This window comes from Girardinichthys multiradiatus, chromosome 9, assembly GCF_021462225.1.
Source record: "Girardinichthys multiradiatus isolate DD_20200921_A chromosome 9, DD_fGirMul_XY1, whole genome shotgun sequence".
Classification (NCBI taxonomy): Eukaryota; Metazoa; Chordata; class Actinopteri; order Cyprinodontiformes; family Goodeidae; genus Girardinichthys; species Girardinichthys multiradiatus.
The window spans coordinates 27,207,852-27,230,037 of NC_061802.1; the positions used below are offsets into that span (position 1 = coordinate 27,207,852).

A 22,186-nucleotide genomic window follows, 5' to 3' on the forward strand; every position below is an offset into this window, starting at 1 on the left:
AAGTTACTTTTCAAATCATTTTACTGTCCTTATGCTCCTTAAACACTGATATTTTCCCTTCTAATATATCCCTGTTGTATTTTGTTACCCAACAGATTGCCCTGAGCCAATTTATTTCCATCTTTTTTACATTCCTTGGTCGCTGTATTATCTTTTCCGTCTCAACATTGTTGGGACAAAATGAAAGGCTTATACAAACTTTTCTGGAACTTTCAAAATAAATCGCATTAACCTACTTCCAGCACAGCCAGAAACGGGGAATAACAGCGGACCTCCGGTGACGTCACTGTCCGAATAAAAACCCCGCTTTTGCAACAAACTGACCTCTTCCACGCAGGTCCCCAGCGGAACTGGACGGAGGGACACAGCGTGCTAATGTCTCTTTGCGGGCAAACAGACTTAACTCTTCAAACTGGATCCAAGAGTGTCATACGATCACGCGATCATATGCACTAAGTTAAGTAGGAATGAATTGCTGTTTGTGTGTCCGGTATTCATTCATGAACGGGGGTAATTAAGGTACAAGCGTGGCTTGACTTTTCTATCTGAGGTCTACAGAATCAAACTGTGTTATAGAGAGTTCCCAGCAGAGACCCTGTCTCTACATCGCCGAGTGGAGCAGTTTTCCCGGTCTGAAGGACAACGGGAGCGTATCACCATAGCTACAGCAGTAACGTGCAGTTTGGCTGGCCGACAGATCGAGCCGCCCCTCCCCACAGCTACGGAGGTTAGCCACAAGTTAACCCTTTCACTGTGGATGCTTTCTTCAACTTTGTCGCCCCGGACAATTTTTCCTCAGCACGGTTCACGTAAGAGGTTCTGTTTTGGGCAGAAAGAATATTTTTCGTTTTCATTTTTCTGTTCAGCACATGTGCTCAGTTTGTGTGTTCTGTGTTTGTGTTTTTTTTTTTTTAAGTTAAGACAAACTTTATTTAAAGAGTGATTTTAAACACAGAAGATCAGCCATAACGCGCTATCTACGCTTATGCATTTCAGCCCTTTTATTTGTGGTATTTTAAAGGTGTATGTTTGATTCTGATGATGAGCTATCAGCTTCTTTTGTTAGCTCCAACCGCTAGCAGCTAAGAACACGTGCTTGCCTGCTAAAGATCATTTACCCAAAAAGGTTGTTAGTTGCCAATCTAGTGAAATAATATTTCCCTAAATATTATTTTACCAAACTTGATAACTAAGTAACACAATTAAGCCCATTTCTCAATGATTTGGTTCTTATTCAAAATAATGTTTCTTTAAATATTATTTTAATAAATAAAGGCAGCTAATTAAACACCGTTGAGAATTGGTCATCCAGAAGGTTGGTTTTATTCAGCAAATCATTCTTTAAAATATTATTTTATTAAAATAATATTTTATTTGATCTTGCATTGTGAATGGTTGTCTGAAGGTATGCCAATTATTGCCTACGTTATTACCAAGACTAACTTGACTTCACTTCCAGATTCTTCAAGATAATCCTTGAACAACATTGTATGGTAATGTTGCGTCACTCTTTCGGTCAGGGTTTTCAACCATCTTTGATCAACTTGTTTATATTGTACATAGCCCATTAGTCTTAGTTATTCTTTAATTCTGCTTGGTAGTTTAGTTGGATTGTTTTAGCATGGTGAAGAGTTTGTTGATTGAAATATGTGTGACTTTGAGTTGACTTATTATGTTAATAAATTCTTGTATTTTAAGAAATTGTGTGAATTCATTCCATGTGAGTGTAGAGTTTTGCTGTTCAATAATGTCAGAGCTTGGCTCACACCTTTCAATTTTGTTCTAATACCACCGCCTTATTGGGCTGGTATTCATAGGACAACCCTTAACAGACCGAAATATTATTTAATAAAATATTAAAGTATTAATATTACATATTAAATAATATATTCATATTCATAATTACAACAACATGCATCTGGTAATGTTAAAACAACATGGGACAGAGACATCTCTGGAAAAGCTTCTCTCCTATTGGCTAAGGTCCAGCCTCTAGGAAGTAGATGCTGAGCCTCATGAAGGCTGCCTGGTTGTGAAAAGGAGCTGCTAGCAGCTGCTAACGTCTGTCATGTTGTTGCTAAAGAAGTTAGGATTTGGTGGTAAATAGTTAGTTATCCCGCTGTTAGTCGGGATATTTTACTATATTCTGTTGACGTCAGCTGAGAGAATGCTTCATGTAGCCAGAGTACTAAGAAGCATTCATGTTTACGCACCGGCTTTCAACAGAAAAGTGTGACTCAATGTAAGAATTTTTTCACAATTGAACTAGAGGAAACACATTTTAGGAACTTCAACGTTAAATTAGCGTCTTTAAACATTTACAATGATACTTCCTGAATAATATTAAGATATACTTTATTTTTGAAAAATATATGGTAAATATGGCCAATATTATTCACCATATTAAGAACTTTTTTTAAAGTAACCTGTCATTCAAGATTGAGTTCTGTCCTGATTAGGAGTTCAGTTTCTATAAATGTCACTATAATTCATTTATATTTCATGTGGGATTTCTAAATTAAACCCTCATAGAGAAGTCTATTTTTAATTTTATTCAAAGATTACAGCCCTGCCCGCTGGGAAGATTAAGGCCAAAATAGGGCTTGTATCAGTCAGAGTAGGCCTACATGTAGAGAGAGTTATTGGAGAAACAAGCAATCGATATAGTATATTTCAAAATACAACTGGAACTCAAGTTTCCAAACCTGAGTACCCTACAGGTCTTACACCTCTGGATAAAATATTGCAGGTATGCTGAGAAATATGGCTTCATATTTTGACAGCAGATATGTATATTTTTAGTAATAGATGGTCAACTCCAAACCTTAAAAGGAGTCAGTCTCTGGCAGACATTTTCTTTTAACCTGATGATTATAGTGTAACTATAGGTAATATTAGAATATTCCAAGGGTGTAATGTAGAATTTCCACATCAGAAAATAATGAAGTGACATCTAGAGATTATGTAGCTTCATTCTACAAAGCTACAATTTTCTTTTAAAGGCGTTATGAATAGAGTACAAGATAAGGAGATATTGCCATATTAGTACTGCTTTAATTCTCAAATCCAACATGAGACGTGGATAACCCTTTTTAATGTTGATACAGAGAGGAATCAGCCTGGGACATCAGACAGATTTACTTCAAAAGGATTATGTATATGATGAAATATACATAAATGTTCAATTTTTAGGGACTTGTTTTATATTCCATGTCAGATGTGGATGTACTTTAGTGACATCCATGGATGCTAAACTTTGAATTTAGATAGAAAAAGCCTGTGATAATGGACAATTTTCTTTAAATAATATTATTAATATAGTGCCTCATAGTTAATGTCCCAATCTAGGGATTTCATTGTGAAATTCCGCTCCATGTATGAATAATACTTTTGAGTAACATGTTACTTGTTTACCCTTAATTTGGACAAAAATCTGTTTTGTTTCATTAAAAATGACTGATTTAGGTAATTTCCCCATGTTTTTGAGGCTTTAATTTAGAAATAAATAAAATATAGTGACATCAATAGAAGCTGAACTCCTAATCAGGACAGAAATCATCCTTGGATGACAGGTTAAAAGGGTTCTTAATATGGTGAATCATGTTGGCCATAATTACCAGGCTTTATTTTTGAAAAATGTATATCTGAACATTATTCTGGAAGTATCATTGTAAGTCTTTAAAGATGCTAATTTGAAGTTAAACTTCTTAAAATATATTTCCTCTGGTTAGATTGTGAAAACAGTCCATTATTGAGTCATGCTTTTATTTAGAAAGCCGGTGCATAAACATGAATGCCTCTTAGTACTCAGGCAAACTGAAGCATTCTCTTGGCTAAAGTCAAAGGATACAGTAAACGATCCCGACTAACAGTGCTATCTACCTCTGAATCCACAACTAGTCTAACTTCTTTGGCAACAACATGACAGAAGTTAGCCTTTGCCAGCAGCTACTTTTCAGAACCAGGCAGCCATCATGAGGCTCAGCACCTACTTCCTAGAGGCTTGACCTCAGCCAATAGGAGAGAAGCTGAGGTGGTGGTGCTGTTGCAAAGACTTCTCTGCCCCGCCCCATTTGTTTTAACATTATCAGATGCATGTTGAGACAGAAAAGACAATACAACGAACAAGGAATGTAAAAAAGAAAGATAGAAATAAACGGGCTCAGGGAAATTTGTTGGGTAAAACAATACAACAAGGATTTATTAGAGGTGAAAATATCCGTGCTGGTCCTCCATAGATGTGTTGTGTTAGATTTTCATCACACAAGGTCTGTATGTAGGACAAAGTTTATTTTTGTTCAATTTCACCAAAGCACCATTTTCTGCATTTGTTGCTTTTCCGTATTTTTTGCTGTTATCGAGTCACCATTTACCTCTTGACTGCTTCCCCTATTAATGCTCTCCTCACCCGGCTTGTCAGTTTAGGTGGATGCCCTTGTTTTGGTAGAGTGGCAGTTGTGCTTTCCCCATCCACTTCCAGACAATGGGTGGACGGTGCTCGATGAGATGTCAAAAGTTTGGCATATGGTTTTATAACCTAGCCCTGCTTTAAGTTTCTTTATTCCAAAGCTGTCTGCTGTGTTCCTTGGTCTTAATGGGGCATTTTGTTCTCAAACAAATCTTTGAGGCCTTCACCGAACAGCTGGATTTCCCTGGGGGCCAAATGTCTCACAGATCTCTATTTAATCCATTAATTTAAAAGGCAGTTGGTTGTCCAGGAATTCCTTTAGGTGTAGGTGTATCAAACTAAAGAGGGCTAAAAAGAAATGCTCACCACACTTTTCAGATTTGTATTTGTAAAAATTTTCTAAAGCCATTTAATACTGTTCTAGTTCACAGGAGTATTGATACACCATTGTGGAAAACATTGGTTCTAGTCGAAGCAAAGTTTTGAAGCTCTATTTAATCCATGTTTACTGGTTTTCCAAACATATCTTAACTACTTTTGTGAAATTATTTTACACTATAATTTGAAAATAGTGCAATTTTTGATCTGTGAAATTATTTTTTCATTTCAATTTTTATTTCAGAGGGTGATTTTCAACATTGTTAACTTCTCAAAGACCAAGAGTCTGTACAGAGATGGCATGTCCCCTGTAGTCAAGTCTACCAGCAGGCCAAAATGGTAAGTAGAAATGTTCATCTCGAACATCTCACTTTATTATTTCACATTTGTACATTTTATGTCTTTCATCTAGTATAATAATCCACTCACAGAAATTGCTAGAATGCTGAGGGTATTTATATTGCTTTCTCTAACTTTGAAGTGCTTTTCCAATCTGCCCAGTAGTTTACACACAGGTTCCCAAACAAACACACACACGCACACATGCTCACCTCAAACGGAAACTTTAGCTTTCCAGATTGGATGCATCTGGGTACATTAGCATGTGATCCTATGGTTTTAAGTCTGATGGCTGTCTGATGTAATAACGCTTGACTGATGGATGCAGAGATGTGTATGCACGCATGAGTGTGAATGAATTGGTGGGGCAGGAGGGAATGGGCATGGTGCAGTGAGGTTGGGCAGGGTGTCTGCCAAGCAGGCTGGTGTATTCAGCGGGCCGGAGAACAGGGGAGCATGATGAAGTGTTGCCATCCAAGAGGAGCCCTGACATCTGTCATCAGTTGATGGAGGGCATCGGCAAAAGAGGCAGGCATCTGCCACCCTAAGCTGTGCACGTCTGGTATCCTCGTTCTTGCACCGACCATAGCGTGCCGGGCACAGGCTAATAAGAAGAGACAATGGGCACGAAACCGTAGTCAGAAAAGATGAACTGCTGTCTGCAGTAGAGCAGAGTGCAACATGGTGCAGCTTCACTTAACCTCCTTGCTCTTTGTTTTCATTCCTTGTTTAGTTGCAGCTGTCACTGTTGTTTGCTCATGCAGAGGTATGGCTTTTTTTGTGGTTTTAAAGCCTCTCCTTGTACCTGTTCTCTCCAACTATTTATTCAGAGAGATGCTTGTTTTGAATTTTGCTTTATCTTTCTGATGAAAGTAGTTGATGTGATGGTTTGGCACTGTAGCGCAGCATAAGTCCTATCACTTCTATATATAATAAAAGTCTGTGAATTTTTCCCCCACAAGTTAATTTCCTGGAACCTTCTATTTTATCTTAGCCATTTCTCATGCATTGTATAAAAGTGGGCGTAAATTGTATTCACTGATGTTGAAAGGATCACTCCTACTACTGCTGGAGTGCTTCTTTAGAGAGGTCTGGTTCAGCGTGTGTGGAAGAAAGGGAGACAGCCGTAAAAATAGTCATGATTGGAAACAATAAAACTATAACAAATAATTATTTTACAGCAATTACATTTCTTTCTTTTGAAAAGCTGCTTCAAATTTTATTGATAAGTTTAACTGTGACGGGGGGGTGGGGATTTTGGTGTGACTGATAGGGGGGTACCGCTGAGAGGCCGTCGGCCCCAGGTGTACACTGTCTGCCAGGAATTGCCTGACGGGTGAGTTGATCCCATCCTGGTGTAGAATCAGTGGTCCTGTGTGGGTATGGGGCCCAGTGGTGTCTGCTCTGTTTCACTTGTATGCGGTGGCTGGGTGGCGCAGTGCAGGGCCATGCCTTGTCGTCGCAGCCCACTGTGTGGTGGGAGGCACAGTGTGGCAGGGTGTGCTTGGAGCAGAGGCTGTGTGCAGGGCTCACACTGTGTGGATGTGTCTTCATTGGCTTTTCAGGGGTGGAACTCTCTTGTGGGGGTGTGCCCCCTGTGAGGAGGGGATTCATGGCATTTGTGTTCAGTATCATGGGGGTGGGAGGTTCATAGGGTTCAGATTGGAATTAATTGGGGGGTTGGGGCTGTTTCATACTAGACGGGGTCGTTTGGACCGGATGGAGTCAGGGCTGGGGGTCGGGGTCTGTGCCGGGTCGTTTGGGTTGTGGTGGTGCCCGACTCTAGTCTGGACTGGTGTCTTTTCAGTAACGTTGATACAGTACGTTATACTGTAAATGCATTTGTTTGTCTCTGTGGTTTTCTCTCTCTTTCTTGGGGTTGTTGAAGCAGACTTTTAGGGTGTTATCTTGTATTCTCTTCATCTTTCTTTTTCTTGTCTAGGCTTATCTCCTTATTTCCCTTTTAACTTTTTGCGCCACCTCTCCACTTTTTTCTTCTTTTTTTTATTTTCATTTCCATCTCCGCTTCCATTGCATTTGAAATATTCCTAAAGCAATGTCTATACATTTTTTGTATATATGTATATATATATGTATATATATATATATATATATATATATATATATATACAGTACAGACTAAAAGTTTGGACACACCTTCTCATTCAAAGAGTTTTCTTTATTTTCATGACTATGAATATTGTAGCTTCACACTGAAGGCATCAAAACTATGAATTAACACATGTGGAATTATATACTGAACAAAAAAGTGTGAAACAACTGAAAATATGTCTTATATTCTAGGTTCTTCAAAGTAGCCACCTTTTGCTTTGATTACTGCTCCGCACACTCTTGGCATTCTGTTGATGAGCTTCAAGAGGTAGTCACCTGAAATGGTTTTCACTTCACAGGTGTGCCATGTCAGGTTTAATGAGTGGGATTTCAAGCCTTGTAAATTCAATTCAAATTCAAAAATACGTTATTAATCCCAAAGGGAAATTAAATGTTGTTGTAGGTCATATTATGAAGGTTTCTTCAAAGAGCCGTTGTAGATGCTGATGGCTGTGGGCAGGAAGGATCTCCTGTAGCGCTCTGTCTTACAGCAGATCAGAAGAAGCCTCTGACTGAAGACACTCTGTTGTTGTGGGACAGTCTCATGAAGAGGATGCTCAGGGTTCTCCATAATGTTCTTCATTTTATGAAGAATCCGTCTTTCCACAATGATCTCCAGAAGTTCCAGAGGAGTCCCCAGAACAGAGGCAGCTTTCTTTATCAGCTTGTTGAGCTTTTTTAAGTCCCTGGCTCTGATGCTGCTTCCCCAGCAGATGATGGCAGAAGAGATCAAACTCTCCACAACAAACTTATAGAAGATATGCAGCATCTTGCTGCAAACACCAAAGGACCTAAGCTTCCTCAAGAAGTACAGTCTGCTCTGTCCCTTCTTGTAGATGGCTTCACAGTTGCATCTCCACTCTAGTCTGTTGTCCAGGTGAACACCGAGGTATTTATACTCCTCCACCACCTCCACCTCTTCTCCCATGATGGAAATAGTTTTTGACTTATTAAATGGGGTTGGGACCATCAGTTGTGTTGTGCAGGAGGTGGATACAGTACACAGATGATAGTCCTACTGAATAGACTGTTAGAATTTGTATTATGGAAAGAAAAAAAGCACCTAAGTAAAGAAAAACGAGTGTCCATCATTACTTTAAGAAATGATGGTCAGTCAGTCCAAACAATTGGGAAAACTTTGAAAGTGTCCCCAAGTGCTAGTCGCAAAAACCATCAAGCGCCACAAAGAAACTGGCTCACATGAGGACCGCCCCAGGAAAGGAAGACCAAGGGTCACCTCTGCTGCGGACGATAAGTTCATCCGAGTCACCAGCCTCAGAAATCGCAGGTTAACAGCAGCTCAGATTAGAGAACAGGTCAATGCCACACAGAGTTCTAGCAGCAGACACATCTCTAGAACAACTGTTAAGAGGAGACTGTGTGAATCAGGCCTTCGTGGTAAAATAGCTGCTAGGAAACCACTGCTGAGGACAGGCAACAAGCAGAAGAGACTTGTTTGGGCTAAAGAACACAAGGAATGGACATTAGACCAGTGGAAATCTGTGCTTTGGTCTGATGAGTCCAAGTTTGAGATCTTTGGTTCCAACCACCGTGTCTTTGTGCGGTGCAGAAGAGGTGAACGGATGGACTCTACATGCCTGGTTCCCACCGTGAAGCATGGAGGAGGAGGGGTGATGGTGTGGGGGTGCTTTGCTGGTGACACTGTTGGGAATGTATTTAAAATTGAAGGCATACTGAACCAGCATGGCTACCACAGCATCTTGCAGCGGCATGCCATTTCATCCGGTTTGCATTTAGTTGGACCATCATTTATTTTTCAACAGGACAATGACCCCAAACACACCTCCAGGCTGTGTAAGGGCTATTTGACCAAGAAGGAGAGTGATGGGGTGCTGCACCAGATGACCTGGCCACAGTCACCGGACCTGAACCCAATCGAGATGGTTTGGGGTGAGCTGGACCGCAGAGTGAAGGCAAAAGGGCCAACAAGTGCTAAGCATCTCTGGGAACTCCTTCAAGACTGTTGGAAAACCATTTCAGGTGACTACCTCTTGAAGCTCATCAACAGAATACCAAGAGTGTGTGGAGCAGTAATCAAAGCAAAAGGTGGCTACTTTGAAGAACCTAGAATATAAGACATATTTTCAGTTGTTTCACACTTTTTTGTTCAGTATATAATTCCACATGTTAATTCATAGTTTTGATGCCTTCAGTGTGAAGCTACAATATTCATAGTCATGAAAATAAAGACAACTCTTTGAATGAGAAGGTGTGTCCAAACTTTTAGTCTGTACTGTATATATATATATATATATATATATATATATATATATATATATATATATATATTATATCAATGGGAGCATTGATATGCTCCTCTTGTGAAGGTAAATTTGTTGTTCTTCTTGGCACTCAGATATCAATTCTGGCTACTCTGCTGGACAGGACACGTTAAAAAAATTAAATTGCAATCCATGTACAGTATTTATGTAAGCCTTAAAATGTGTAAGCATTTATACATTTAGTGTTTGTGTCGCTTTATTCTCCTGTTATTTAGATCCAGCAGAAGCTAACATCACTGACGCCTTAATCAATTTGCCTCTATTTGCTTCCAAGGCTAAAACTGTTTTAACCACTCCTCTCGGCACCATGCCATCTAAGGGCCATAAAGTCTCTCACACTTGTAAAGCTATTTTCAACTGTGTCTAGGCTTCCAAGATTGCAGCTGTCATTGTCTGTGTCCCCAGAAAGTGGTCAAGAAGCTTTTAACACAACCTCCTCTATTTGACTTTCTATGAGCACAACAAAGCACAGACAGCTTCTAAACTAGCAATCTTCTTTTTGACAGTTGCAGATATGGAATAAATAAAAAAAGGCTGGGTGGAAAGCTTCACCTGTCTGGTCCAAACTCGCACAGCTTAGGTGTGTGTGGGGGGAGCTGAGACATCAAGACAGACACAGAGGTTTAGAAAAGAAAAACGCAAAAAACAAGACAGAGATTACAGAGACAGGTAGACACAGAAGAGAGAAGTGGAGAAAGTGAGCAGCAAAAGATTGCTCCCCACTGCCCACCAACCTTATGTCTGCTTTTATCAAAAGGATCGTCAGTTTTAGCTAAGGAGATGAAGCCTTTATCTCCCTGTGCAGGTGCCTTATGTCCTGGGGCTCCAGCTTCGTTTGGTGCTGGAGGCTGCAGAGCCTGACTGGCCTCAGCAAAGCTGGGCATCTTGGAGAGAGACAACTGGCAGATTACAGTCCAGCAGGACATTCACTGCTACAGGTGGAGGGATCTATCGTTTATCCCTCGCTCAGTCCCCTTTTTCCTTCAGTCCATTCCTTCATGACTTTTCTAGCAAGGAGACACCGGAAGCCTGTATTAGCTCACATTATACCACAGCTACAGGCTACATGTTTGATAAGGTAAGATTTACAGGCAAGGAATGCATTACTTTCTGAAATTTGCAACAAATTGATAAAGTTGTCATGAATAGATAACTAAACTATTTTTTTTTTCTGTGCTGTGGAAAAGCAAAACTGACAGCCTCAATAGAGAAACAGCTGGATGCCTGCAGAGCTGTTACTTTGCACCAACATTACTACCGTATTCATTATTCATTGTGACTTCCAAAAATACCAATAGGCTCTAGAAACTGGGAATTGACTTAACATTCAGAGTGAAAAACTGTGAGTGTTTGAGTCAGAGAAAAGAGAGCAAACCATATTTTCTTGTACTAGTCTGTCGAACACAACAGCCCCCTCGGTGACAGTAAGTGCCAACCGTGCTCCCTGCGGTCTGCTTGTCGTTAGACTGCTAGAGCAAAGAATTGCTCAGGATCCTTATTTTCCGAGAAAAGCTAATTAGAAAGTCAGGGAGCGTGGTGAAATGCAGCTGTTGGAGGCCGAAATGGCGTGACTAGGTTAATGGCTAGCATGGTTACACGGGACTTCATGAACCATTTAGGAAAAGGAACAAATGGGCTGCAATAATGGGTTGTTTTATCAGTTTGTGTGCAAATGATTGAAGAATATTTTTTTTTAATTGCTAAGTTTTGCTTTAGTGCTTATGCTGTGAACAGCAAATTTAAGGGCACTTGTCCAATTGCATATTTGACCAATCATAGCAGAAAATCAGTGAATTTCAGCATCTAGATGTGATGTAGACAACTTGCTGATGTTGAAACTAAGCATTAGAAAAAGGGAAGATGGGGAATTTAAGTGACCTTTAAATGTGGCATGTTTCTTGGTACCAGACAGACTGATTTGAGTATTTCAGAAACTGCTGATCGAATAGTATTTTAACACGCAACCATCTTTCAGGTTTAGTGGATGGTCCAACAAAGAGAAAACATCCAGTGAGTGGCAGTTGTGTGGAGGAAAATACCTTGTTGATCTCAGAGGGCAAATGACAGACTTGTTCAGGATGATAAAATAATCAGGAGTAGCTTAAATAACCAGCCATCACAACCAAGATGTACAGTATACCATCTCTGAGCGCACAACACATGGAAACTTAAGCAGATGGGCTTTTGCAGCAGAACAGTACACCGGAAGAACAGGAGACTGAGGCTACAATTTGCACAGGTTGACCAAATAGGTTGGGTCTATTAAACAATGTAAAAACTCTGCTCTAATGAGTCGTGATTTTAGCTGCAACGTTCAGATAATAGGGTCAGATAAACAACAAGAAAGTATGGATCCTTCCTGGCTTATAGCAAAGGCCACAGCCTACCTCATTATTGTTGTTGACCATGCCCATTCCTTATAAAACCAGTGTTCCTGTCTACTTCAGCAAAATAAAGCACCATGTCACAAAGCTTCTCATTCCAATAGAACTCCTTTGGGATTTAGTAAAACAGGAGACTCTCATCATGGATGTGCATCCAACAAAGCTGCAGAAATGATGTAATATCACATCAATATTGACCAATATCTCTGAGCAATGTTATGTTTCCAATAAATTGTTGAATATGTCACAAAGAATTAAGGCACCACTGAAGGCAAAAGAGGGACCATCTTGGAAAAACCAAAGTGTACTTAATAAAATCACAAGTCATTGTATATCTGAAGATCCAGAGGTCAACATGACAGTTTCAGATTCCTCATTTTGTTCAAATATCAGTGAGTGTGAAAATATAAATTGTTCATTAATGATCCTCAAATTGCTTCTGGTACTACTTCTGAAATCCTTGGCTGATTATCAAATCTTACTTTCCCATTTCTTTCTTTTAGTTCAAGTCCTGAAATGCTAAGGTTTATCTGTAACTTCCCTTTCCTCTTGAAGTGCAATAAAACCTGCTCTCAACTCTTTGAGCCCAATCTAAGGCTGTTTTATTGCACAGCAGTATTTTACTGGTAGTCTGATTGACTTCACTTAAATGCAGCAACCAAGTGGTTTTCATTTTTATATCTTTTTTAACTTTTTAGAAAAGCACCGATAATTCAAGCTTTTTTTTTTTTTTTTAAATAAACTCTAGTTGCTAATTCAATGACAAGGAATTTTTTCTTTACATAATCTGTCTTATTAGACTTTTGATACATTTCATATCAAAAACACTTTTTTGGAATGTCTCCTTTAATTAACTTTCCACTTTTTTGTTAGTCTGTAGTTGTGTGGATAAAAATAGCTTCACCTCTAACTAAGCTAACGGATGAACAGTCCGAGTTGGGGGGGAATTAGTTGCCAAACATTGCTTCTAAAGTTGGAACCAACCAACCTTGATCAAGGGTAAATCTATTTATTTCCTCTTGCACTGTATTAAAGGAGGCAACAAATAAAACAGAATACTGTTTTTTTTTTTAAAGCAGCTGTGCTCAGCTGCTAGTCTGACATGTAGGCATGTAGTCAGTCAATCAGTGAGTCAGTCAGGTAGTTTTTGCATTTCAACTGAATCCTTCCTGTAAGCAGGTGATGCAACAGCAAAGTGAAATTCTATTTGGATACCTCTGCCTCCCCATCGAGGTGCATGTTTGCAGTAATTGTTCTGTCAATCAGCAATGCTCCATCCTGCGTTTTATTGTTTATTTTTTGACTTGCCACCTGTTAAGTCCTGGCAGAGGGTGAGGAGAGGTGAGACAGAGGGCGAGAGGAAGAAGCTGGATACATCCACTGCTCTGTGTGATTCTTCCTGCTAATGTTTTGTTTCTGTTGGGGCGTGTGTGTGTGTGTGTGTGTGTGTGTGTGTGTGTGTGTGTCTGTGAGACCCACCAAATTCACTGGTTGTTTATATGTTTATAATAAGTTTATTAAACTTGTAACAAATTATTTTGTTTGCTAGCTTGTTTTCTTTAATCAAAAGCAATAAAACCTGAATCTAACAAATCACAGTAAGTAAAATGTAATTAAGTAAAGAGAAAATGAAATTATCTAAAAAAATACTGTCCATGAAGCTGTAGAGTCTATTATGGAAATATTTGATGAAAATTAACCAAAAATCATGTGGCTTGCAGTACGAAGGAAAACTGCACTCGTCAGACTCAAAAAAACCTCTTATCCTGTACAACACACCTCCCCTTCCTCCAACTGCTGCAGTGCTGAGCAGGGCCCTCTGAATCTGAACACAGACAGTGTGTGATGATGGTGAGGGAGATGGTTCCTCTCTGGAGGACAGAGTGTCAGGCAGCAAATTGAAGACGGACAGACTATAAAGGTTGTATGATAACTACAGCAGACCTCGCAGGCTCCTCCTAAGGTTCAGCACACATCTCGCTCAGCTCCACGCCTGCCGCTGAGCCACTTGCACAATTAACCGTGTGCCATGCCTTTTAATAATAGACATTTTAATTGTCGACAAATGAAGAGTGATGTAAAATAGCTAATAGCTCATGCTAATTAATAGGGGAATTGAATGCTTGTTAATTAAGGGCAAACAGGACAAGGACCTTCTCGGTTAATTTGAGCAATAAAACCGAGACGAACGACTGATTTCTTAGCAGATCCGCTGCAGAAAAACACCAAGCAACCCTTTGCTCTGCTGTCTGAAAACATGAAAACACTTGTGGTCCACATCTTTGCCTTTACTTTTTTATCCTGTGGTCGGAATCTGAGATGCATGCATAAACTAAGCATACACAGAAGTAATATAAACGAGAATGGCCTGGCCTCCTTCATACGACTCCCCAAAGACAAGAAGAAATGAAACAAATCCTACCTATATAGTGTCCTCAGAATGCAATAACAAAGGCTATTAGCCACAAGTGTTTCAGTGGTATAATAAAACGTCTGATTTGTTTTCATGTCTAGCTGATAATTTAAACAGAAACCAATTTCTGTTCATATTTAGTACAGTGGTGTTCTGCTTCAGTTATTTCTTTGTTTCCTCAGTTTTCTTTAGCCGAGCTTAGAACTGAACCAAAAAACCAGAGGTTTACTGTATTTCAAGCCTGTGTTGCTTGGTTTAAAAGCTATATTGCCATGTTCTGAAACATACTCCTTATTATACTTGCAGTATACTGTGCCTGAGGCTCCCATCTCAACGTTGAGACCTGAGATCATTTAAAACGGAGACCATATTCAGTGCTGTCTTGTTGCTCTCATTTAGGAATGAAAACTATAACAATCACTTGAATCTTCTTGAGTTTTAATATAAGATCCTAATATTAAAGAGATGTTATGTATAATGTTCCCTCTCAGTCAGCTTTGTCTACCAATCGAGAACTACGTGATTTAAAAAAAAAGTTTTATAAAAACAAGGCACAGAAGTATGTGAAGGCAAGAACAATGCGTTTCAAAGTGTTTATACCCTTTGAACTTTTTCATATGTTGTTTCATCACAACTGCAAACCTTAATGTATTCAACTGGGATGTTCATGTCCAACATGTAGTTGCAAATATTGTTTATACTGCACTGTTTAATCCATCATCTAAAAATGGTAAGAGTACGGGGGCAGCTGCAAACCTATATAGTTGTTCACCTAAATTGACTGCTAAATCATCATTTAATTTCCCTTTGGGATTAATAAAGTATTTTTGAATTGAATTGAATTGAATTAAACCAAGGGGAGCATCTATCAGATAAGCAGCCAAGATGGCACTGGTAACTCTGGAGGAGCTGCATAAATCAGGTGGGAGAATTTACAGACAGGGTTCTCAACATAATCATTATTTTCATGTAATATTAAAACTAATTATTCTTCAGTCGAAATAAATGCAAAATGAGCCATTTTCATTTTAAGATGGCACACAATTTTGCAAAGCAGTCCTGCAGACACACACCCAGCCTGCCACTGTTACTAACCTACAGGGAAATGTCCAGCTTTCAAATGACCAGCGAACCTCCCAATAATCCTCTATTATGTGGCAAAAGATTAGCTGCTAATGTGGCTAATAATAAAATAAGTAAACATTAAAAAATGGTGGAACCAGACTTAAGCTGATAATTCAGTCAGAACCTTTGGCATATTACCCTGTTTACTCTGGTTGTACCAAAGAAAAAAATTTGCAGAAGGACCAGAAATGCAGAAACTGAACAGAGCTGCTGCTGAATTTGTTTGTCCGGACCATATTCTTGTTTGCACTTTAAAAAAAAAAAGCCTTTATAATGCTCAGGTCCTTGATTATTTGGTTTTGCAGTTAATTGCACAACTTAATGCAATTGCATGTGCTTCTACAAAGGAAATTAACACTTGTCGCCTGCTTTGCTGTACAGGAAAGTGACACTTTTTTCTATATACCGTAGGTGCTGAATTGCGTCTACATCTTGGTTTTACATTAAAACAATGGACATATTTTCATGCTGTAATTGTTTGCAATTTTCTAGACTTTATTGAGTCTTGTCATGCAATCCACAAATCTCTTATTGAAGAGTGGCATAAACAAAGCCGTTTAAAAAATAAAAGTTAGCACTTTACCATTCAAGGAACATGACAAAATAAGGAAGAAGGTCCCCTAGTCAGATAAGATAAAAATGTTTTTGGCCTACATTCAAAATGGTAAATGTGCTGCAAAACTAACTGCACATCACTCAACTCACCACGTCCACAGTGAAACATGGTGACGGTAGCATCATCATGTGGTGATGTTTTGTGGGGGTTTTTTTGTTTTGTTTTTTAACAAAGGCAGGAAATCTGGTCGGATAGATGATGCTAACTACAAGGTAATCCTGGAAGAAAACCTGTTACAGCCTGCAAAAGACCCAAGACTGGGGAAGACATTCACCTTTCAGCAGAACAACGACCTTAAACATACCAGCCAGAGCTACAATATAATGGTTTACAGCATAGCATGTTATTGTGTAGAAATGGCCCAGTCTAAGTCCAGAAATAAATCCAACTGAGAATCTGTCACAGAATTTGAAAATTGACGTTCAGAGACAATTTACATCCCATCTGACTAGGATTTAGCTATTTTGTAAAGAACGGGCTAAAATTACCCCCTTTAAATATGCATGGCTGGTAGAGACATGACTAAAAAGATTTATAGCTTTAATTGCAGAGAAAGGTGGTTCTGCAGCGTATTAACTCGGAGGGTCTGAATAAAAAGGCACACTACGCTTTTCAGATTTGTATTTTCCAAATTTGAAAACCACAAACAGGCATTAAATTGTGTGTCATAAAATACAATAATACAATGAGGTTTGTGGTTAAAACATAAAATAGCTCAAGTGATTTAAATACTTTTGCACCACACTGTATCAATTAGTGGCCAATCCACTTTAAAGGAACAGACTGATGTATTAATCTTAGTTCCAAAAAAAGAAGACATAATCTGCTTTTACTGTTTCCTAAAGTTGTTTGACTCAAATCCAAATCTGGTTGGGTCTATATATTTTATGCAATTTCATTACAGACATTTTCGCCTTATTGCAGTTGTGTTAAAAGGGTTTAGAGGGAAACATTTGAAAGAACTGTTCTACTATGAAAGGCTGCTTTTCTGTTTCCACTTCTCAATACCTTCTGTGAGTCCTATTCTTTTAGTTAGAACAAATTAGGATTGCGAATGAGTGAGAGGGAGTTCACTGAAACTCATTAGTATCCTGCCAGAGGTTGTGAAAGAGGATTATGTGGAGGAAATAATGGGACAAAATATAGCAAATAGATTAATAATCTTCATGATGATAAGGATGCGATGCGATGTGTGTCTGTGGGTGTGCACATCACCACATATGCCCAGTATTGCAATGAAACATTAAGTGTATTACGACAGAGAGGCACCTTGCCCCTGACTCTCTATTCAACCCACAAAATGACTTACAATGGACAGTTTTATGTTTGCCTGGAGGAGAATTAAAAAGCCACTTCATTTCCTCTTTCACAGGCTGGGTAGGCATGTCAGCACAGCCCTCCCTCTGAAAGCGCTCTAATCTAAATGCTTTTGTCAAGGGAGATTTGGTAGATTGCAGTAGGTAGAGGTACAAATTGGTTGTGTCATCTTATAATGAACTAGGTGAGGCGTTGCAGTTTTTCTGCAGCCAACAGCCTGATGATTACTATACTGTAAGTCACAGCTGCCTTTAGTATTGCAGACAGGGGACCTCACCTTCACCCCACCTTGTTCAGGAAGCCTGTTCTCACTAATTTGGCAAAATGTTTTGTCAGGGTAAGCCCAGTAACTCAAAACACATTTACAGCTGGGTTTCTTAAGTTATGGTATACAAAAGCTGCAGAACTTGAAAGTCCAAGCCCAAGTTTCTATTACAAAACACATCTGCCTCCCTGCCACAAATGTGTGATGTGCAGAGTAAGTGTAATTGTTTTCATACATGGTTGTATGTAAGTGTCAAAAACCTAAGATCAGTGGCTCAAGTTCAGGTTGAACCCCTTACCCTATGCACATCAGGGATACCATGGTGGATCCTGTCACTTGGTGCTTTTGACACACATTGAAAACATCGTACTGAATTGTACTGAAACTCAACTAGTTACTGGACTTCAATTTTGGATTGTTTTATTAAAGGCATCTACAGTTCTGAATAGAACCGGTTAGAAAACTATTGGTGGGTGCACATGACTAAGGTGTGCATTGTTTAAATTATTACAGGCATCTTTTTCTTTTTTTTTTGGAGTCACGTGAAGCCAATTTGTGTTGTGTTTTATGCATTGAACACTGAGCCCTAACTAAATGCTTATGGATATCTTTGTTAGCTACCTATCAGAGCTTACAGGACTGCAGTAAAGTAGTAATTAATGATTAAACGAAGAATGCTGCTTAATATCACTGTTAGTAATGCAACCCTCAGAAACATAGTTGTTTAACAAAATATAATACAGTTCAAAATTAAAAAACACTTGGTTCCGAAAGGGGAATTATATGTTGTCGTACCTCATATTATCCAAGTTTCTTCAGAGTGGTTATAAATGGTGATGGCTGTGGGCAGGAAGGATATTCTGTAGTGGTCAGTATACAGCGGATCTGAAGAAACCTCTGACTGAAGATACTCTGTAATTGTATAATAGCTGTAATATTCTTCATTTTGTAAAGGTTCCGTCTTTGCGCAATCAACTCCAGAGGGTCCAGAACAGTCTCCAGAACAGAACCAGCCTTCTTTATCAGCTTGTTAAGCTTTTGAACCCATTAACTGATACTGCTACCCCACAGATGATGGCAGAAGAAATGATGCTTTCCAAAACAGATTAATCAGTGTTTGCAGAAAAAATGCTACACATCTTCCATAAGTTTTCTCAATAAGAACAGTCTATTGACCAAACTACTAGGTGGGAATATTTTTGCAGATTAATGCAGTTGTCCTGGGAACTTGCTTGTATTTGCATGTCACTTGCCTGTCACATTTTTATCAAGCTTTTCTAAGATACGACTGCAAAGAACTTATTCTTCTTCAGTGGGACTAGATTAGCAAATGTTTTATACATAGAACACTACAGGGTCACAGACTTGACTGTATCAGGCCCAAAATTTTGTTTTCTGGACTCATTTATTTGCTGTCAACGAGAGGTAGTGAATCAGTAATGCAATCAGTTCTCAAAACTGTGGAAAAATGTGTGTGTGTGTGTGTCTATGTGTGTGTGTGTGTGTGTTCCTGTCTTGGCATCACAGTGAGAACCATTTTCCCAATTTAACCATCAAATTGAGGACCGTTTGTACCAAAGTGAGGACATTTTGCTGGTCCTCACGACCTATTTTGCTAACTGTTAGGTTTAGGACTAAGGTGTGAATTGACTTTAGGTTAAGGTTATGGTTAGACATGCACTGGTAATGGTTAGGTTTAGGGTTATTGTCAGGGTTAGGGCATAGAAAGGGTTGAAAATGACTGAAAATCAATGGAAGTCAATGGGAGTCAACACATGGTCCTCACTACATATAGCAAAACAAGAGTGTGTGTGTGTGAATGTGTGTGTGTGTGTGTGTGTGTGTGTGTGGGTCCAAAGCTTCATTCAGTGGGAGGAAGATCTAAACCATCTTTTTAGTTCCTAAGTGCAATTTCCTCTCAATGCCATTTTCACTCTTTATGTTGCTGCATCATCTTTCTCAGTGGACATGGACCATTTTAAATATTTTACTGAAACTTGTCTCGCGTCTCTGACCATGTGTTTCTAGTTGTCTGAAAAGAAAGTGGTGAACTGGAGTGTAAATTTTGGGGAGACTAAATTGTCTCAAAAGAGGACTGTAATTTAAATCCTGCTGCAGAGTTTGTCACCCTACATGCTTTTCCTGTGATGTCCTGAGATGGGAATATGACATACTGAAAAGACAATATGTTTGCTTTCTCAATTCTAGCAGGTAACACTAGTTTTTTGTCCATGTCATATATGTCATATATTGCCAAGTCAACTGCGGTTATTTTAAGTATGTAAAGTTTATTTGCAACAGATATAGTAGAAAATTGTAGTCATCACTGGAAAGGTATTTTGTCATCATTTCTAGTCATACTACCTGAAGCCTTTGTGTGTTTGAACAAGATGGTTGTTGATGTCTCAAAACGTCCAGGGGTCCATTTGCAAAATTGCCATGGAACCCCACCCCCATATATGTGCCAATCACAGATAAAAGCTCGACCTGACAGCTCGATATTATGTTCCTGTAGACAGCAATGCGAGTGTGTGCGCATGTATAGGTCTCCTTCTGCCTGGGCGGCTTGGGGTGTGTGCTTGGCTTGCTCTATGAATGTGTGCATCTGTTTGCACTTGCATGTGTTTGTGTTTGTCAGCAGGTTTGTTGACAACACTGTAGGACATCAGGGTGGGATTGCTCTGACTGTGAGGAAATGGTTCATCTGAATATAGATGGGTCCCATCTGGAGGCAGTTGGCTTCGGCCTTTTATAATTTTGTAAGCAGCTAAGCATCTGGGGCCTGCTAATGAAACCAAAGGCACAGGAAAAGGCCCTGGGCTACTGCAGGCTGCCTGTAGCTGTCAAAAATGCTAGACTGGGGACAGGGATAAGAGTGGAAAAATGGATGGAGGGAGGCATGAGCCAGGAGGAATGAGTGTGTTGAGAATATTGGATATCTTAAAGAGACCTCGATGACTCCTTTGAGACAACATTCAAGAAACCCAAGTAGCCCATTAGAAAACCGAGCCATAAAACGAAGACAGTGGTGTCTTTATTGTGGCCCATTAACTTGGATGTTTATGTGGAGATAGCTGCTCAGTGTGGTACTGTAATGAGCAATACAACCATGCCCATGCGATGACTGATGTTTTGGGTTAGTAAAAGGAAAGAAACGTTCTCTAGTTAAGCAGAATTAGCAAATGTCAGCTTTTGAACCATTTGCTACCAACATGGCTTGCATGAAATTTATTTGTGACCTCATGGTTTTTCCATCAGGGCTATGAATCTTTGCTGGTTGGAAAATTCAATTGAATTTCTCAGCTGTGGGTTGAATAAAGGATTATTCTGTTCCCTTCTAATCGTGATTGACCTGCCAGTGATTTGATGCATCTTGATTTCCTTTTACAACATGTTTCAGCCAGTAGTTGGGACCCTACAAGTTGTCAGTGTTGAACTGTAAGAGTTGTATGCAATTGCAGATTGGGTACAGTAAGATTGGGGCCCTTTTTACACGAGGGTTGGAAAATAACCCTTGGTAAGACCTTTTTAGTCCAGTAATATCCCAGCCTTTTTCTTCATGGCTCTAAATTAAATTGTTTTACTTTACCAAGGTTATTCCATACTTTGCCAAGGTCAAAGTATGGAATAAAACTCACACATTCTGTAATAGACACTCAATGGAAAATGTGATCAAAATCAATGTCATGGCTGCAAGCCATAGAAAGGCAGCAAGCTGGAAAGAGGACAAAAGTAAAAACTTCAGAGACCCCAAAAAATTAAAAAAATAATAAAAAGGATTTTTTATGGACCCTGAATTACCACAATCTAGGGGTACTTTTCAGATATAGATTTCTTGCACAACTGTAAAGGAATTCAAAGAGATATGTTGGAAAGTCCAGTTTCTTTAATGTTGAGTTAGATTATCTGTAGGAGGCAGGCACTGTCATTTCTGTAAAATAAAATTTGTTAGTAGTATAAGTCATAACACAGCTCCGAGGTATTGAAAAGCTGGTTAAACAAGTAAAAAGATCCTGAACTATCCTACTAGAGATTTGACTACCTTGTTTGTTGTACTGTTGGTGGACTGCCTTGACAGCCTCATTAAATGTTGACAGATCACTCAGGCTAGCTGTGTTTCTTCAATTTTTAGGTGTAATAGTAAAATATGTTCATTGAGCTTTTTAGTGTTACTTGCTTAGCAAGATAGATTTAATATGCTGTTTTTCTGCTTTCTTGTAAGCAGATAACTTGCATGTGCCCTGGCCAGATCTCTGTTTTTGAAATATTATTTTCACACAGCAGGGGTTTTTCCCTCCAATATGTCATAGTGAAATGAGCATAGGTTTGTCATAATAACACATAATGCAAGGTACAGTTAAATGTTTAGTTTTTTTCTCTCTTTGCAGCACCACAGAATTGCATCCTTACAAATGAAACAGATTTTCTGTGTGGTCTTTTTTATATCTAGCAATCCAACATTCTCTATCTTGTCCAAGCTAATCTGCCCTCTATTAAATATCAAATTTACAGAAGTTAATTACATT

At 39.1% G+C, this 22,186-nt stretch overlaps 1 protein-coding gene across 1 annotated transcript in view; it reads left to right on the forward strand.

Annotated features, from left to right (window-relative positions):
* agbl4 (AGBL carboxypeptidase 4) overlaps positions 1–22,186 on the forward strand; it is a 479,295-nt gene that overhangs the window by 181,426 nt on the left and 275,683 nt on the right. Inside the window, exon 4 of the mRNA XM_047374823.1 lies at positions 5,031–5,125. Coding sequence (XP_047230779.1) covers positions 5,031–5,125 — 95 coding nt within the window. The remainder of the gene's footprint in view (positions 1–5,030; positions 5,126–22,186) is intronic.